The sequence below is a fragment of the Numenius arquata genome, chromosome 6 (genome assembly GCF_964106895.1).
Source record: "Numenius arquata chromosome 6, bNumArq3.hap1.1, whole genome shotgun sequence".
NCBI classification, from domain to species: Eukaryota; Metazoa; Chordata; class Aves; order Charadriiformes; family Scolopacidae; genus Numenius; species Numenius arquata.
In genome coordinates, this window is record NC_133581.1 from 42,871,997 (window position 1) to 42,887,220 (window position 15,224).

Sequence of the window (15,224 nt, forward strand, 5' to 3'; positions counted from 1 at the left end):
GGCTCCAGCGTGGCTGCTGTGGGGTTGCGTACAACTTACCCGGCGGGAGACAGGACTCAGGCTGTCTTTTGTCCCTGCATCCATTTCGTGCAAAGCGTGGAGTCTGAGGTGGTGTTGTCCTGAATCATCACTCTGCCTTATGTTTGCCCAGTCTCGGAAGGGTCACCACTTTTAAAACTCCTCCTTCTCCTCTTCTGCTCTGCCCCCTTAAAAAGAGACCTTGAAATAACCTGATGTTGGAGCTTTCCATGCGAAGATGGAGTTTTGCACATGTGGTAGTTCCAGAGGGGCAAGGATACATGCAGTAAGATCAGCTGGACCCGCTAGAAATCACTGCAGCCAGTCCTTGTGGGCAGGTGGCACCTTCGCTCTGGAAGGAGGTGGCCAGCAGGACTCCTGCAGAGTTTCTCCTCTGTGTCTCTGGTAAATCAGAAGCTTCAGTGGTGTCTATTTGTATGCAAGAGGAGAGGCCTGGGTTGGTCAGTGTACAGTCACAGTCTCTGCTCCTTACTGGATCTTTTAATCCATTTAGGTCTTGGATGTTTTTTTAAGTATTTTTAAAGTGTTTTGGGTGTCTTTTCAGATCTGCACATCTGTTCTCTGCCATCTGCAGCTTGAATTCAGAGATGTGGCTGGTTGTTTCAAAGATACAGTCCGGGAAGTGTAAAGGGGCTTTTGAGAGCTGCTGGTGGAGGCTGTTGGCCATGCATGGCAGGAGTTTGTGTTGGGCCTGTGCAAGCCAGGAGCTGAGGAGGAACTTCTTGGTCTCTCAGCCCTGTTCCCTCATCTGCAGCAGAGTCTCTACATGTAGACAGGCACAAACCACTCTGGCAGCAGCAGATCACGAGGACAGGTGGTGGGGAGAGCAAGTTGCCTGTTTTTCTGAATGTCATCAGATCACATAGGAACTGATGGGTTTTTTGCAGGGGTGGTGGGCATTTTGAGCCTCCCATATTTGGGGATGTAGTATTTGTTCTCTTCCATGTCTTGCTCTTCTGTCTCAGTCCATTGGAGGCTGAATGGGAAGTGAGCTGTCACTGGTGTTACCCTACCCCAGCTGAGGACAGTAATCAGAGCACTCTCCTCTGGTTGTGCAAAGCAAATGGTACTGGGCAGAGACAGAGAAAGGCTGTTGGGGTCCTTCATCTTGTGTTCCCTTGTACCGGACACATCTGTGCTATCAGTCAGTGCAATGGGCGATGTGAATTCAGCAGGCTGAAATGGTGGGGGGAGCAGAGGCTGCCCTGTCCCTTTGGGCATTATCCCTACAAATCCTTCGTGTCAGTTCTGCTCAATTTACTGTGCTACTCTCCCTTTTCTTGTGTGTGGGTACCCACTGGCTTAAGATATCTCTGAATGTCAAATTTCTGGAGGCTGGGAATCTGGACAAGTATCTTAAAATCTGCCCTGTTCCTCCCTAGGCCTGGGCTTTTGGAGACAAGATATTGGACTTGAGTTTGGCTTGGTTCTTCTTGTGGTTTTTGGAGCAGAGCCTGTTCTGTGTGCATTTGAGCTCTCACTCCTGCCGATTTGGGGTGCCACACAGCCTTTTAAACAGAACAAACGTTTCTCTGGTTGGCAATCAGAAATTCCTACACTCTTAGTCTAGCAACACTCTACATGTATCGCTCACTTTCTTTTTCACAGTAGGTTTCTTGTTCAGTATTCGTGGCTTTTCGTTAGTCCGTGCTGGTTTCTGAAGTGTGAATTTAACTGCATCTCTCAGGCTCCCATCTTTCCAATCTTCTTGATCGTGGATTGGTGCAGGGAGCTCCAAAGGCTTTTCTGCTCAGGCAGGGACACCCAAATCTTAACCTCTCAACAGTTACATCTTTCTTCTCAGCATGCATTTAATTAATATAACTTGCATGAAAATACCTATTCAGTTACATAGTCAGTGTGCACATCCTCTCGCCTCGTCGTTAACCCACTCCCGGTACTGGCTGTGAATTAAAGAAGCTTTTTGGCAGGAAGAGTTGCCACATAGAAAATTAACACCAGCTTTTGTAGACACTGCTTCACTCTGATCAAGCTTCCCTTGGCAACCAATGCAGTGTAAAAAAGATTCTGTTCTTATCAATGTCTTTTTTCTTTTTCATGCATTTAGTGCGTAGGAAGCTATTACACTCTCATTTGAATAGCTTTGGGTGGGGGGAAGTGAGCAAAGTATGGGCCAGAAAGTGAGGAATGGACTGATTTTGAAGGGATGGGACTGTTTGCTCTTTTCATTTATTCTTGCAGCAGCATGAAAGGAATATATTGTGGGGAAAAAAAGAAAGCCAACATTTGTTTTGAGATCTTAATGGAATTTTCTTTCCTCCATACAACATCCTCTTTATAGCATAGGCTGCATGCATTTAGGAGAGGAGGACTTGACCCATGAACTCTGCCTCCAGTCATGTCTCCCACAAAATAGGGCAACACTGAGTTGATGGATATCTTGGAAAGGAAAGCTATCACAGGCTTTTAATTTTCCCAGGCGCCCTGGAGGAGCGTGTGGCCTGCAGAGGAAGGAAAGAGGAAAACTGACTTCTGCAGAAATCTGGTTTTTAGTAGCATGCTGAAGATGGGTGAGGAAGAAGGAGGTAGCTGGGGGAAGGCAGCTGAGGCTTGAGGGATGTGCAAGGAAACAGGAGGACAAAGAGAAGAGTAAAATGCCCAGGAACTAGAATTTTGGGAAAAGCAAGAATGAAGCCATAGGAGAAAAAGCAGAAGTAAAGGTGGGGGGAGCTGCATGGAGTGACCCGCTGCTGCTGACTTTATGAGTCATATACTTCATGTAAATGTGATAGTGACGTCCAATTCCTCTCCATTCCTGCTCCTATATTTAGCTTAGGGAAATTGCTTCTTTTTTATATTTTGTTTTTTTCCTCTTGTTGGAGCAGATGGAAACTGTTCCATGGAAACATTCCCCCCCAACCCCGAAACAACAACAGCTTTTTATCTGCATGTGTGGTGCATGCATAAGATAGGACTGAGCCTTCATGGAGGTTTGGAAAGCTCTGCAAGGAACCTTTCACCATTTTCTTGTTGGCTGACCCAAATGGGCTCCCTGATGGCGAGAATTCAGGTTGCCTGCAAAAACCTTTGATGTTGATGTGAGAGATGATTTTGTCCTTCCCTTGTGTTGGAGGTTGCCTGAATGTCCCACAAGACAGAGGAGAACTGGGAGAGATTCCACAGCCAGGTTGTTTTTAAAAGCTGCTTGCATCAGGAAGGTGCACTTAAAGGTTGTTGGGTGGCATCATAGACCTAGAAATAATACCTTTAAATATTTATGCCATTGCCAGGGGCCTCAGCAGAAACCAGCACACAAACAAACAGGACACGATCTCAGCTGGCTGATAGATGGTTTGTACAGCAGTAATCCATACAGCAGTGAATAGTTTCTATAAATGTCTTGGAAATCAGAATGTACTCATAGATTAAAGAGGTGCTGTGGTCATCAAGGGCTGCCTGCAGGCACAGAGGAGGTAGGGTTTCTGCTGAAACAAGGGTGTTAACAGTGTTTACCTTCTAAACAGCCAGTGTATGCCAGGGTCAGTGTTTCTTTCTCTAGGTCCCATGTGAGGTGCTTTTGGAGCCAGTCTTATTTGCATGTTGGGACTGGCATTTAAAAAGGTCTCCTCAGACAAAGGTGTCTTGAGAACTTGAATTTGTTTTGAAAGCTTCAGTTTGGGAAAGGGGTGGGATGGGTGGAAGAGATGATGTGACCATTAGAGAAGTGCAGGTTTGAAATACTTTGGTCTACATCTGCAATTGAAAGCTAGGAACAAAAACATCAGTGCTCTCTTCCCTTGTGTCCTTTCCATCCCTCTGGCTGTAAAACGCTGAATGCAGTCTCATCAAGGAGCAGGCGAAGGTGGAGGACGGATAGATGGGTGTATGCTCCTGTATGCAATTAATTTTCCATGGTAATTATTTTTATTATTTTAACTGCTGTAAGATTAAAGCCAGCATAAACGGAAAGGAGTAGATACTTTGAGTTTCCTGAGGGCTTGGTAGCCTTACTTGACTTGGAGGCAGCGTGGAGTAGGTCTCCATTCCCTTTATTTTGCTACACCAATTTCCTTTGCTAAAACAGAGCACGCCCAGAGTACTAATGAGCTCTGAGCCGCCTTGCATGGGGAACCACTGCAGGTTCAGCTGAAGAGCAACTTGCTGCTCTGGGGCCACACTGAACTGAGCTGTGAGTGTCTGAGCAGGCAATTGAGGCTGCCCGGAGCACTCAGAAGAGATTAAAGTGCTAGAAATGGTTAATTTCTGTTCGTTGAGGAGATGTGCTCTCTAAGATGGAGTGGACCCAGGCATTCCCAAGCATTTTGAGAGGGAGTCGGTTTTCAGTCAGGTGCTCCTGACTCCCAGAACAGTATCTGTGTCCTGCTGTAAGGTTTGTGGCCGCTGTCCTGCTGGATAACGTGTCCTTGGAGTTGGCTGGAGTCTTCATTGTCCTTTATATGCAGACAGGAGAGTGATGGTGGAAAATCAGCATGGGACAGCATAGCAGTGGGGTAGCTTTTGCTGGGTAGCAGCTAATTTAAGAAAACAACTTTACAAGTCTAGTTTATCCTGGCTAAATGACTTTACTGGTACAGAAGGTCATAACCAATTAGCAAGTTACATTAGTTGTTAGCTTCTAACTCAACATAACCACGTGCAATCTTATTTTGCCAAGTCTATGAGTTAAAATTACCTTTTCATGGCATAAATTAAGGCTTGTTGACTGGTAAGGAGATACTGTGATTTCTTTCTCTCTTCCTCCCCCAACCTTCCCCCCAGCCCTTTCCAGACAGAGATTTTTAATTATGGGTCAAACTTGGTGAATTGAGCATAGGGGTGTCTCAAGACAGTTAAAATATCCATGGCACTAGAAGCCATGTGGCTCTTGGACCAGTTTGTTGATTTGCCTTGGTGTGTGAGCTGGGTGGTTCTTACCTTCACTGGACTTAGCCAAGGGCTGGGAAGTGGGGAAGAAGCCTGCTGGCACACAGCCTACTCTGGAGTGCAATTGAGCTAAAATTCATGATTGTAAGTGGCCAAAGGCTCTGTCATGGTAATGGCAAAGCCCTGGACCTTCATGGTTCGCTACAGTGTTCTAGGAAGTGATTTGTTTTCTTGTCTGGTTTGAAGACCGTGGTTTGTTTTTAGCGTCTTTCCTGTGTTTTTAGACTGTGTTCACTTCTCTGAAGTCCTGTTTTTCTGCGGAGTTCCTCACAGTGAAACAGTAACAAATTTAACAGCTGCACAGGAAAGTCTTTACCATGATTTTGTGACTTTCCTTTATTCTTTCTGGTTTTTTGAAGCTTATTTTGAGCACAATTCATCCCTGTCATAACTCAGCAAGATTTTGGTCCGTTAACCCTATCCAACTCCACGTAATGGAGTTTTGCTTTGCTTTTCTGATTAGCCGGAGGCTTGGGATTAGATAGATTTTCACATCTGCTAACTTCCTATTTCATATCTCGTGATTTGCAAGGCTTAACCTTCCCTGACTTGTTAATGGATCACAAACCACCTGCTTCTTTACACTAATCCCTCAGAAATATATAGCATAGCTTTGACTTGAAACTCTCTGGATTGGTTCCCCAGGGTAAAGAGTGCAGAAGGATCAATCCCAGTCTGAACAAACTTCTTATTTATGCTTTCCCTTGTTCTTCCACACGGTTACTTCCCCAACCATGGCTGTCTGCCTTAACTATTAAGAAAGTTTGGTGCCTTTGTTGCCTTGGCCTTCTGGGTAGGCCATGGGTGGAGAAGAGTAGGTGGAATGGCATGGGTGGAGAAGAATAGTCTAATGGGAGGTGTCATATCTTGTGAATAGTTGGTGCTTTGGAGGTTAAAGGTTTGGTACCTTCTGAGAGTGTCCGCTTTGAGATAGCGATGTTAATGGAGCATGACAGCTTCAGCCAAGGACTCTGAGCTCAAGGTCTCGGTGTGTCAGTCCTCCTTTCTGCTCTCTTTTCCATTTAAAAAATTTATACCGCTTTTAGCCGGGTAGCCCGGTCAGATCAAGGGAGATTTCAGCTGCCCAGGCTAGCTGAGGAGGTGCCAGAGACATCGCGGGTCCCTGTCAGCCCTGAGCCGTGCCTGTAATACTGCTAGCACTCTTGTCCTGGGCAGCATGTTGCCAAGGCGTGCTTAGTCCTGCTAAAGCCCGGCTCTTCAGTGTGCCCTGCCTGTGTTAAAATGTTGGTGAGGTCTGTAGATGAGGTGCCGCAATGGGTTTCTGCGGTGCCTCAGCTTTTGCCTTTATGCTTGGCTGCTTCAGGCCAACTCCTCTGCTTCTCTGTCCTGACATTTGTCCCCCTGACTGATGTCTGTAGCCTGGCACGCGTTGCGGGCGAGCCCCAGTGCGACGGTGACGTGAGTGAGGTCCCCAGCGCAGCGAGGGCTGCTGGCAGTGGAGCAGGGACATCCCAGAGCGCTGCCCTGGCACCCCAGCGGAGGAGGAGCCGGGACACTCCGAGGACTGGCAGTGTCTACTAGCAGAGGGACAGGTGAAAACCACAACTTCTGTTTTAGAGGTGAAGTGAGAGATGGGCACAAGGTCGTTAGAGCAGTTGCTGTTCTACCTGAGGCCAGTTTTCCCTTCCTTTTATTCACTTAACAGTTATTCTTTCAGGAGGAGACATAAGGGCTGTGTGTCTTCTGCCACGGTGGCTACTGCTCTCTCCTAGGAGACAAGTGCTGTTGTGTGTGTAGGGTGTTTGTGGAGCGTGGGGAAGGCTCCGGCACCTGGGACTGCCCCAGGCTTGTTGTGGTGGGCTGAGGCACCAAGGCAATGTGCTATGGGCAAGATTAGTGGGGAAGTGGGGCCTCTTCTCCTTCCCTCCCCTCCCACTCAGCGGCTGTTTTGCTCCCGGTGGAGGTGATTATATTGCTTACCAGGAGTTTGCTACTGCTTGCTTTTGCAGTTCATCTTGCTGAGAGATTTCTGCAGAGCCCCTAGGCAAGTTGTTTATCCAGATACATCCCTTGGGTCGGTAGTTTCTGGCATTGTATGTCTCGCCTCTTAACTGACCAGCCACCTCTTGTACGATACTCAACAGTTCCTCTCCTGTCTAGTGTTATGGCCAGATGCAGAAATTTAGCCCCTTTACCTCCCCTTCTTCTCCCCCAAAGAGTTTGTCTGAAAGATATCCTCATTCCTTCTTCCTGACCTTCTTACTCTATTCTAGGCATACTGGTTTGGTGCCCAGTACATAGGCCACTTTTATGGCAAGGGGACGTAATCCATTAGGGCCATTGCACAAACCTTCATAGTTAACCTCTTTGTCCAGCTTGAACAACCACAGACTCAGGGCTCCCAGATGCCAGAAAGGTAATTATTTATGGTACTAGCACACGGTACTCCTCAACATGGGAGAGACTTGTGGTTCCCCTCTGGGGTGCTCTTTTCCTTTGTAATTTCTGGTTAACCCCAGCTCAGCCTGTGAGGTTAGGGGAGGAAAGAGCTTTCTGGGGCTGCTTTTGCTGCTGCTGTGCCAGCAGGGATAGCTCTTTGGTTTTCTTTATACACATGGTCACGTCAACTCTTTTTGTTCTGTTTCCTCCGTCTAGGTGTGTTGTTGTGCTGTTCAACCCTAGAAAAAATAAGCAACACCATATTCTAAACAGTTCCAGGTAAGTGAAGCTTTAACTGGGTTTGCTTTCTGTGGGAGGTGAATTTCAAGGTTTTCATGGCTTGAGTGAAGCATGGGAGCTGCTGTTGCTCCAGGCTAAATCCCCTCACTGAGAGCCGCTTTGGGGAGAGGCTGCCTGCTGGTTTGAGTCCAGCTCCTTCTAATGTGAGGTGCTATTGCTGATGAGACACCACCTCATAAATGTCGTGGTCCCATGAGGAGCTGCTAACAGGCATGACATGGTCTTACTAGAGCTCCATGATATCTGATTTATTTTTTTTCCCTCCACCTGAAACTATGACCTTATTGTTGAAGCCACGGCTAGGATGGTGGTTCCTGCATCTGGAATAAAGGCATAAGGATGAACCTTGATTTCTGGAACTTTTCTGATGCTGTAGGCCTGCTGCTTGAGACTTGGGCAGCAGGGAATGCCCATGGCAAGTGTTATGCCTCTGGTAAAGCGAAGCCATTGTGTCAGGCTGTTATGTGTGATTTTAGCCTCTTCCCAGTTCATTCCAACCTACTCCCCAGTCATGACGTATTGAAATGAAATCACATGTTGGAAATGTTTCTCAGTGTCGTTTTCTCTGTTTTAGGAAAACAATTACAGCACTTGCTTTCTCTCCAGATGGAAAATATTTGGTTACAGGAGAGGTAAGTGTGAGAGGAGAGAGGACACACCTTGTCCATTGCGTTCTGAAGCAGGGTATATTAGAAGAAACAAGCCAGTGAGCTGCCTTGATGCAGGCAAATCTATTTCAGTGCTGCATCTCTGGGTAGACCTATTGGGTTATGGGTGGCTCTTCAGTGTGTTCTTTGTCATCAGCTTTGGGGGATGGATCTTCTGGGGTGGCGTCTGTGGACTGAAGGTAGAGTGAAAATAAATGGAAGGACACGCAGCTTGGCTGTACTGTAGCATCAATGAAGAGTAGTTGGATGGTCCTTAATCTCGGTCTGAGTTTAGCGTCGTCCCTTTAGGATTTTGGGAAGTGATTGAGGCCAATAACAGTGTTGTGGAAAAAGTGAAAAGTGCGTGTGGAATGGAGCCTTAGGAATAGCGACAGAAGATGCTGGTGCCTGTGGTTTGGCATTGTGTGTTTGGCTGGGGGTGACAATTGCTTCCTCTTTCCAAACATGCCCAAGAGGGAGAATAAGGATGAGTGCACTGTATGTCTGTTCTGCATTAGAAGTTCAAGATGCGGGTTGTGTGTCATGAGGTTGGAATTCCTGGATGCTAGAAATCCACAGAAATGCTGACTGTCCCCTGTATGGCTGGGCTCAGTTTGCTCTTAAGTGTGATTAATGGTAATTTACTACTAGTCTCTGTAAGACGTGGAGCATGTGTGAAACAGGTCCCCTTCTAAGCCTCAGCCACAGAGAAAAGAAGTATGTCCCAGCCCCATGTCGGAGCTGTCAAGGCGGAGGCTCTTCACTCCACAGGTCCCTACTGCAGCCACCCTGATGGCAGCTGCTATGTCACTGGGTGGCTCCCAAGCTGGGCCCAAATCCTGCAGGGATCAGGCAAAGGATAGAAACAACAGTGTTTTGGGATGGAGGCTACCTTGACACAGAAAAAAATAAGCACAAATTTTCCGTTGGAGCATCAGAGGTTGTTGTTGTGTTATTAACTTTTTAGTAAAAGCAGGAGGTTTTATAGCTGTAACTTTTTTTAGTGCCTTTTTACTCTAGAATTCTTAATGTAATAAACCCCCTTTATATTAAAATTATAGTATATATGATACATGTTTTTTTCTCCCTGGTGTTCAGTTCTGATGATTCTGGTACCTTCGTTTTTATTTTTATTTTAAAATCTCTGGTGCTCTTCTTTTCATGTGGGGTAAGAAAAGAGGTGAAAAATGAAGTGGATATTTTTCATACTGACAACCCAAACTTTTCGGTTTGAAACTTCCATTGGCGTAAATGGCAAGTTTAGAGGGTTTTTTTCATTTTTTAAAACAAGCCTTTCCAGTTACACTTGAAGGCTTTTTTTTTTTTGCCTTGTTGCAAAACATGTCTCCTCATGCCTTGTTGTAAAACCATTTCTCTTTTTGGTATCCTCCCACGTGTCTGATATTTGAGTTATTACTTGGTGTAGCAGTGTCCCCTGCCGGTGTCAGCAGTCTCATCTTAGTTCAACCTCTGTCCTGTGGATGGTCCCATAGGGAAATGCTTTCTGAGGTCACTTTGTCAAGCTCACTTTTGGCAGCCTCATGCTAATTCTGCCGAGTGACACCTTAGTTTTCTGCATGACTGGCTTTTCAGGAAGGAGACCATGGAAGTTAGTCCTCGTCTGACCTACATACTAAATGTCTTTTGTATATTTCAAGTGCAGAGGAAAAGTGAGTTTCTTTTTCTTTTTTTCCCCTCTTTTTTTTTTTTTTTTTTTTCCCCCTTCTCCCCATGGAGGCATAGGTTCCTTATCCATGGGAATCACACAGAGCTTGCTTTCGGTGAGCATTTTTTTTAAAATGATGGAATATGAATACAATTTGTTAAGGTCTTGGGGTGCAGGCTAAGGTGCTAGGAAATATATATATGTATGTATATACCCACATATGTGTGCATGTGTTTAAGTACAGCAAATGCTTTGAGAAGCAGCCGATTCAGCTCATTGTAACATCTAACCAGCCACCTTGAGACCTGAGCTCTGCCTTGCAGGAGGGAGAATTGTACCAACTGCAGCAAATCTAACCATGGCATTTTTCCAAGCCACAAGCGGTCACTTGGTCAAGCTTTTGAACAAGACGATTAAAATTTGCACAATTCTGAGGTTTTTAAAGCTTTGACTTCTCCTCGTGATCAGACTTGCCTCTCCCACACAAATGACTTAAAACTGATCAGAAAAGGTACCATTTTGCCATGTTGCCATGGATATGATGTCGTGCAAGCTACTGTTTTGACAGACTTCAATGTGAAATCGTGAGTGGGTTCTTGAGTAGGATTTGCCCCTCAGGCACATTTTTGGCCAGCATTTCAGCTCATCTTGTGTACCTTGTTTTATTTCGGTTTAATAACAAACAATGAAAGGGATAGAATTGTCTGGCAGAAGGTGCTGAATTGGCATTTCTGAAGTCTATGACCTTCTCTTTCTCTGGAGATCAAGTGTAAAACCAGAGGCTCTGTTCCCTCGATGTCTCTTTCTCTGACACTACCCTGCCTGTACTCTATCAGGTGGCATGCATCTGTGTGTTGCCTTTGTGACAGAAACGATGCTGCCAGTCTCCCAGAGGCCTCTCTCAAACGGTGTGTGAGAGTTATCACAACAGTCATGTCATGGTTTTGTATGGTATGACCTGGCCTGAGATCTCGAATATCCACGTTGTGTTAAGAGCAGAGCATGTAAGGGCCTTTTGGTTCACTGAGTCCTCAGTGAATCTAGTCCCCAGATCTAGTATAACCCTTTTTGTGAGCTGGCTGTGAGTTTCCATTGCAAAGATCAGGGATGTGCATTAAAAGTATTGTTCCAGTCTCTGGCTGTTTCGTGAGTAGCATAAGAAACAGATTAAAGCAGGGGAGATGGTATCAATTCTGTTAGACACTGGTTGAAATGCAGATACTCCTTAGGTTGTTAGTCTCAACCTGGGTTTAAAGAGTCGGAGCAACCGATGTCTAACTTCTAACCCTATTGTGAATGTGCCATCTAGACATCTTTTTCCAAGCCCCCACATATTTGCATGCTTCGGTCTTTCAGAACTGACCTCGGGGCTTATGTTTCCTGTTCTGTGTGTCTCCCTCCAGAGTGGACACATGCCAGCAGTCCGGGTATGGGATGTGGCCGAGCGAACCCAGGTGGCTGAACTCCAGGAGCACAAGTATGGCGTGGCCTGTGTGGCCTTCTCCCCCAGCTCCAAGTACATTGTTTCAGTGGGGTACCAGCATGACATGATTGTCAACGTCTGGTCATGGAAGGTAAGTTCTCCAGGAGTGGACCATGGGGTGTTGCTAAAATATAAAGAGTGGATAGTCTGGCCATAAACTATTTCGGTTCCATCTTGCTTTCTGCTTAGTTTTAATACTGTTGTTGTTGTTTGTTTTTTGACATTCATAGACACAGACAAGTTTGGACATTAGAGAACACTGTGGTCCCTTAGGGAAGGTCTAAGTCACTTCAGTGAAGGGATATTCTCTGTACTTAGAGATGTGTGACATCTTGCTGTCCAGTCTGAAAAGCCTGAACTTTGAAACCTTGTCAAGGCCTTGTGCTTTTTAAGAGGCTTATTAAAAACTAATTTATGAGGTTGAGGAAGGAAACGCTCATCAGCCAGGGATTTCTTTAGTGGTGTAGTGGATGTTCTTGGCTTGTTTTGGTTCTGTTGTGCCAGGGTTTGTGATACTCTGATCTCATCCTTGATGACTGAAAAAGGGGTCATAGAGAAATCATAGTGGGTGAAAGCCGATGGAGGTCACTCTGTCTGCCACTGGGTTGGGGCAGCACTCTGGAAACAAAGCCCGTGTCTTATCCTCTAGAAAGCATTTAAATGTGTGCTGTTTGTATATAAGAAAAGAAACATTTATTGTCAGTAGGCTTTGAGTCTTCTGTATTAATAAATTCTAAGCACTTATTCAGCTCCTGCTGTCTCAGGTGCTGTAACCCTTTTTAAAAGAGATGTGATTTAAAAAAAAGACTTCAATGCATCAGTTAAATCTCACATGATCATAGAATCATAGAATGGTTTGGGTTGGAAGGAACCTTGCAACAAACCAAGAAGGGATCATCTAGTTCCACCCCCCTGCCATGGGCAGGGACACTTCCCACTAGACCACAGAATCATAGAATGGTTAAAGTTGGAAGGGACCTTAAAGATCATCGTGTTCCAACCCCCCTGCCATGGGCAGAGACACCTCCACTAGAGCAGGTTGCTCAAAGCCCCATCCAGCCTGGCCTTAAACACTTCCAGGGATGGGGCATCCACAACTTCCCTGGGCAACCTGTTCCAGTGCTTCACCACCCTCACAGTAAAGATTTTCTTCCTAATATCTAATCTAAATCTCCCCTCTTCCAATTTAAAACCATCACCCCTTGTCCTGTCACTACACTTCCTGACAAAGAGTCCCTCTCCAGCTCTCCTGTAGCCTCCCTTCAGATCAGAATCAGAATCAGAATCGTAGTGGTTGGAAGGGACCTCAGAGATCATTGAGTCCAACCAACAGTAAAAAAAAAAAACAACAAAAAAACCCAAAAAAACCAAAAAACAAACAAACAAACAAAAAAAAAAAACCACCACAAACAAAACCACCACCCACCACCTGAACACACAACAACAACAACCAAACCAAAAACCATCACCCACCCACACAGCACCCCACTACAAACCAGTAATCTTGGACACTAGAGCATGCCCTGAAGAACCATGTCTACACGTTTCTTAAATACCTCCAGGGATGGTGACTCCACCACCTCCCTGGGCAGCCCATTCCAATGCCTGATAACCCTTTCAGTAAAGAAATGTTTCCTAATATCCAACCTGAACTTCCCCTGGCGCAACTTGAAGCCATTACCCCTTGTCCTATCATCTGTGACTTGGGAGAAGAGACCGACCCCCGTCTCTCTACAGCCTCCTTTCAGGTACTTGTACAGAACAATAAGGTCTCCCCTCAGTCTCCTCTTCCCCAGACTGAACAACCCCAGCTCCCTCAGCCTCTCCTCGTAAGACTTGTGCTCCAGACCCCTCACCAGCTTCGTTGCCCTTCTCTGGACCCGCTCCAGCACCTCAATGTCCCTCTTGTGGTAGGGGGCCCAAAACTGGACACAGTACTCGAGGTGGGGTCTCACCAGTGCCGAGTACAGGGGGACGATCACCTCTCGGTCCCTACTTGCCACACTGTTCTTGATACAGGCCAGGATGCTGTTGGCCTTCTTAGCCACCTGGGCACACTGCCGGCTCATGTTCAGCCGACAGTCGACCAACACCCCCAGGTCCTTTTCTGCCAGGCAGCTCTCCAGCCACTCTGCCCCCAGCCTATAGCGCTGCCTGGGGTTGTTGTGACCGAAGTGCAGGACCTGGCACTTGGCCTTGTTAAACCTCATCCCATTGGTCTCGGCCCATCGATCCAGCCTGTCGAGATCTCTCTGCAGAGCCTCTCTACCCTCCAGCAGATCAACACTGCCACCCAGCTTGGTGTCGTCTGCGAACTTACTGAGGGTGCACTCGATCCCCTCGATATTGGTAGGCTGCAAAGCCTCATCCAACCAGGCCTTGAACACCTGCAGGGATGGGGCATCCACAGCTTCTCTGGGCAACCTGTTCCAGTGCCTCACCACCCTCACAGTAAAGAATTTCTTCCTAATATCTAACCTAAATCTTCCCTCTTTCAGTTTAAAACCATTACCCCTCATCCTATTGCTCCACTGCTTGATAAAGAGTCCCTCCCCATCTCTCCTATAGGCCCCCTTTAGGTACTGGAAGGCTGTTATAAGGTCTCCCTGGAGCCTTCTCTTCTCTTGCAGCTTGTAACTCTGTGCTTATTTAGTATGTTACTCTCTTCACCACATTTCCTGTGCTGTAATTTAAGATCTCACTGTTCTCTCCTGCACGAGCTGAAGTTCGACCTTGCTATGTTTTTTATAGCTGTATAGTTGAACTGTGTAGTGATAAAACTTAAGTGCATACGTCAGTGTTGAAAATTGAGTGCTCAGCCTTTTGGTTCTTTCTAGTTATACAAATCCAAGTAGTGACTTGGAGATGGTCATAGTGCATGGCGTGTGTGGGCCTGAGTACAAGTAGCTTTGTTTTCCCTTGTTTATGCAGGATTTTCTGTTCACTGTAATTCTATTTATAATTACGTGCATGAAAGCTTGTGAGGTAAGGACCGTCTCACTCTTCTGTGCTGAAGAACACGCACTTTAAGCACATGTTCCGGATTGTGACTGTCTGGGAGGTCCAGCTAGCCTCTTTTTTGCAGGCTGGGTATCAAAACTTGAAAGACTTTACCTAACCAAAGTCAAAGAAGAATAAGAGACCAAGATGTGGAAACAGATCTCTTGAAACACTTTTCTGCACTTTTAACCACAACCTTTCTTCTGTCCACTGTGCTGCTACTTCAATTTCCCTGGTTTTCCTGGCTGGGAGACTTGCTCAGTCATTTGACTGGGATGGAAAAGAAAACCCATGTTTTCTCCAGGGTCCCCTTGCTTCCCTGAAGAAAGACCACAACAATGGTCCAGATGTTGAGGTCTGCATGGGTCCTAAGCCTTTCTCTGGGTATAATCTCAAAAGAAATTAGGTTAATGGCTGTTCCTCTTGCTTTTCCCCCAAGCTGGGTTGGAGGGTCCTCTGTGGTGATGGTGCAGCAGCCTAGACTCCTCAGTTGTTGGTTTCTTCAGTTCTGTCAGCACACTGTCTGAGAGAGCCCTCAGTGTGACGTGGCTTGTGTGCTGAGGGCTTTCCGTTGGGAAGACTAGGAGCAACCAAGTCCCTAAGAAGAGGGGTAAAGGAAACAGAGCAAGAATCAGAAGTGGTGTGCTGTTGTCAACCACGTGCTGCATGGTTGAAAAGCCACCACAGGCAGAGGAGAAGACTTTTTTTATTCTTAGTTCTACCAATCCCTGGGGAAAGGCAGGGGGCGGAAAACTGAGTGCTGGTGTTGTGAACAGGGAGCTCC

At 46.3% G+C, this 15,224-nt stretch overlaps 1 protein-coding gene across 1 annotated transcript in view; it reads left to right on the plus strand.

Moving 5' to 3' along the window:
- MAPKBP1 (mitogen-activated protein kinase binding protein 1) overlaps nucleotides 1-15,224 on the plus strand; it is a 104,575-nt gene that overhangs the window by 49,858 nt on the left and 39,493 nt on the right. The window contains exons 3-5 of the mRNA XM_074148884.1: nucleotides 7,561-7,623; nucleotides 8,219-8,276; nucleotides 11,361-11,531. Of these exons, the coding sequence (XP_074004985.1) occupies nucleotides 7,561-7,623; nucleotides 8,219-8,276; nucleotides 11,361-11,531 (292 nt within the window). The remainder of the gene's footprint in view (nucleotides 1-7,560; nucleotides 7,624-8,218; nucleotides 8,277-11,360; nucleotides 11,532-15,224) is intronic.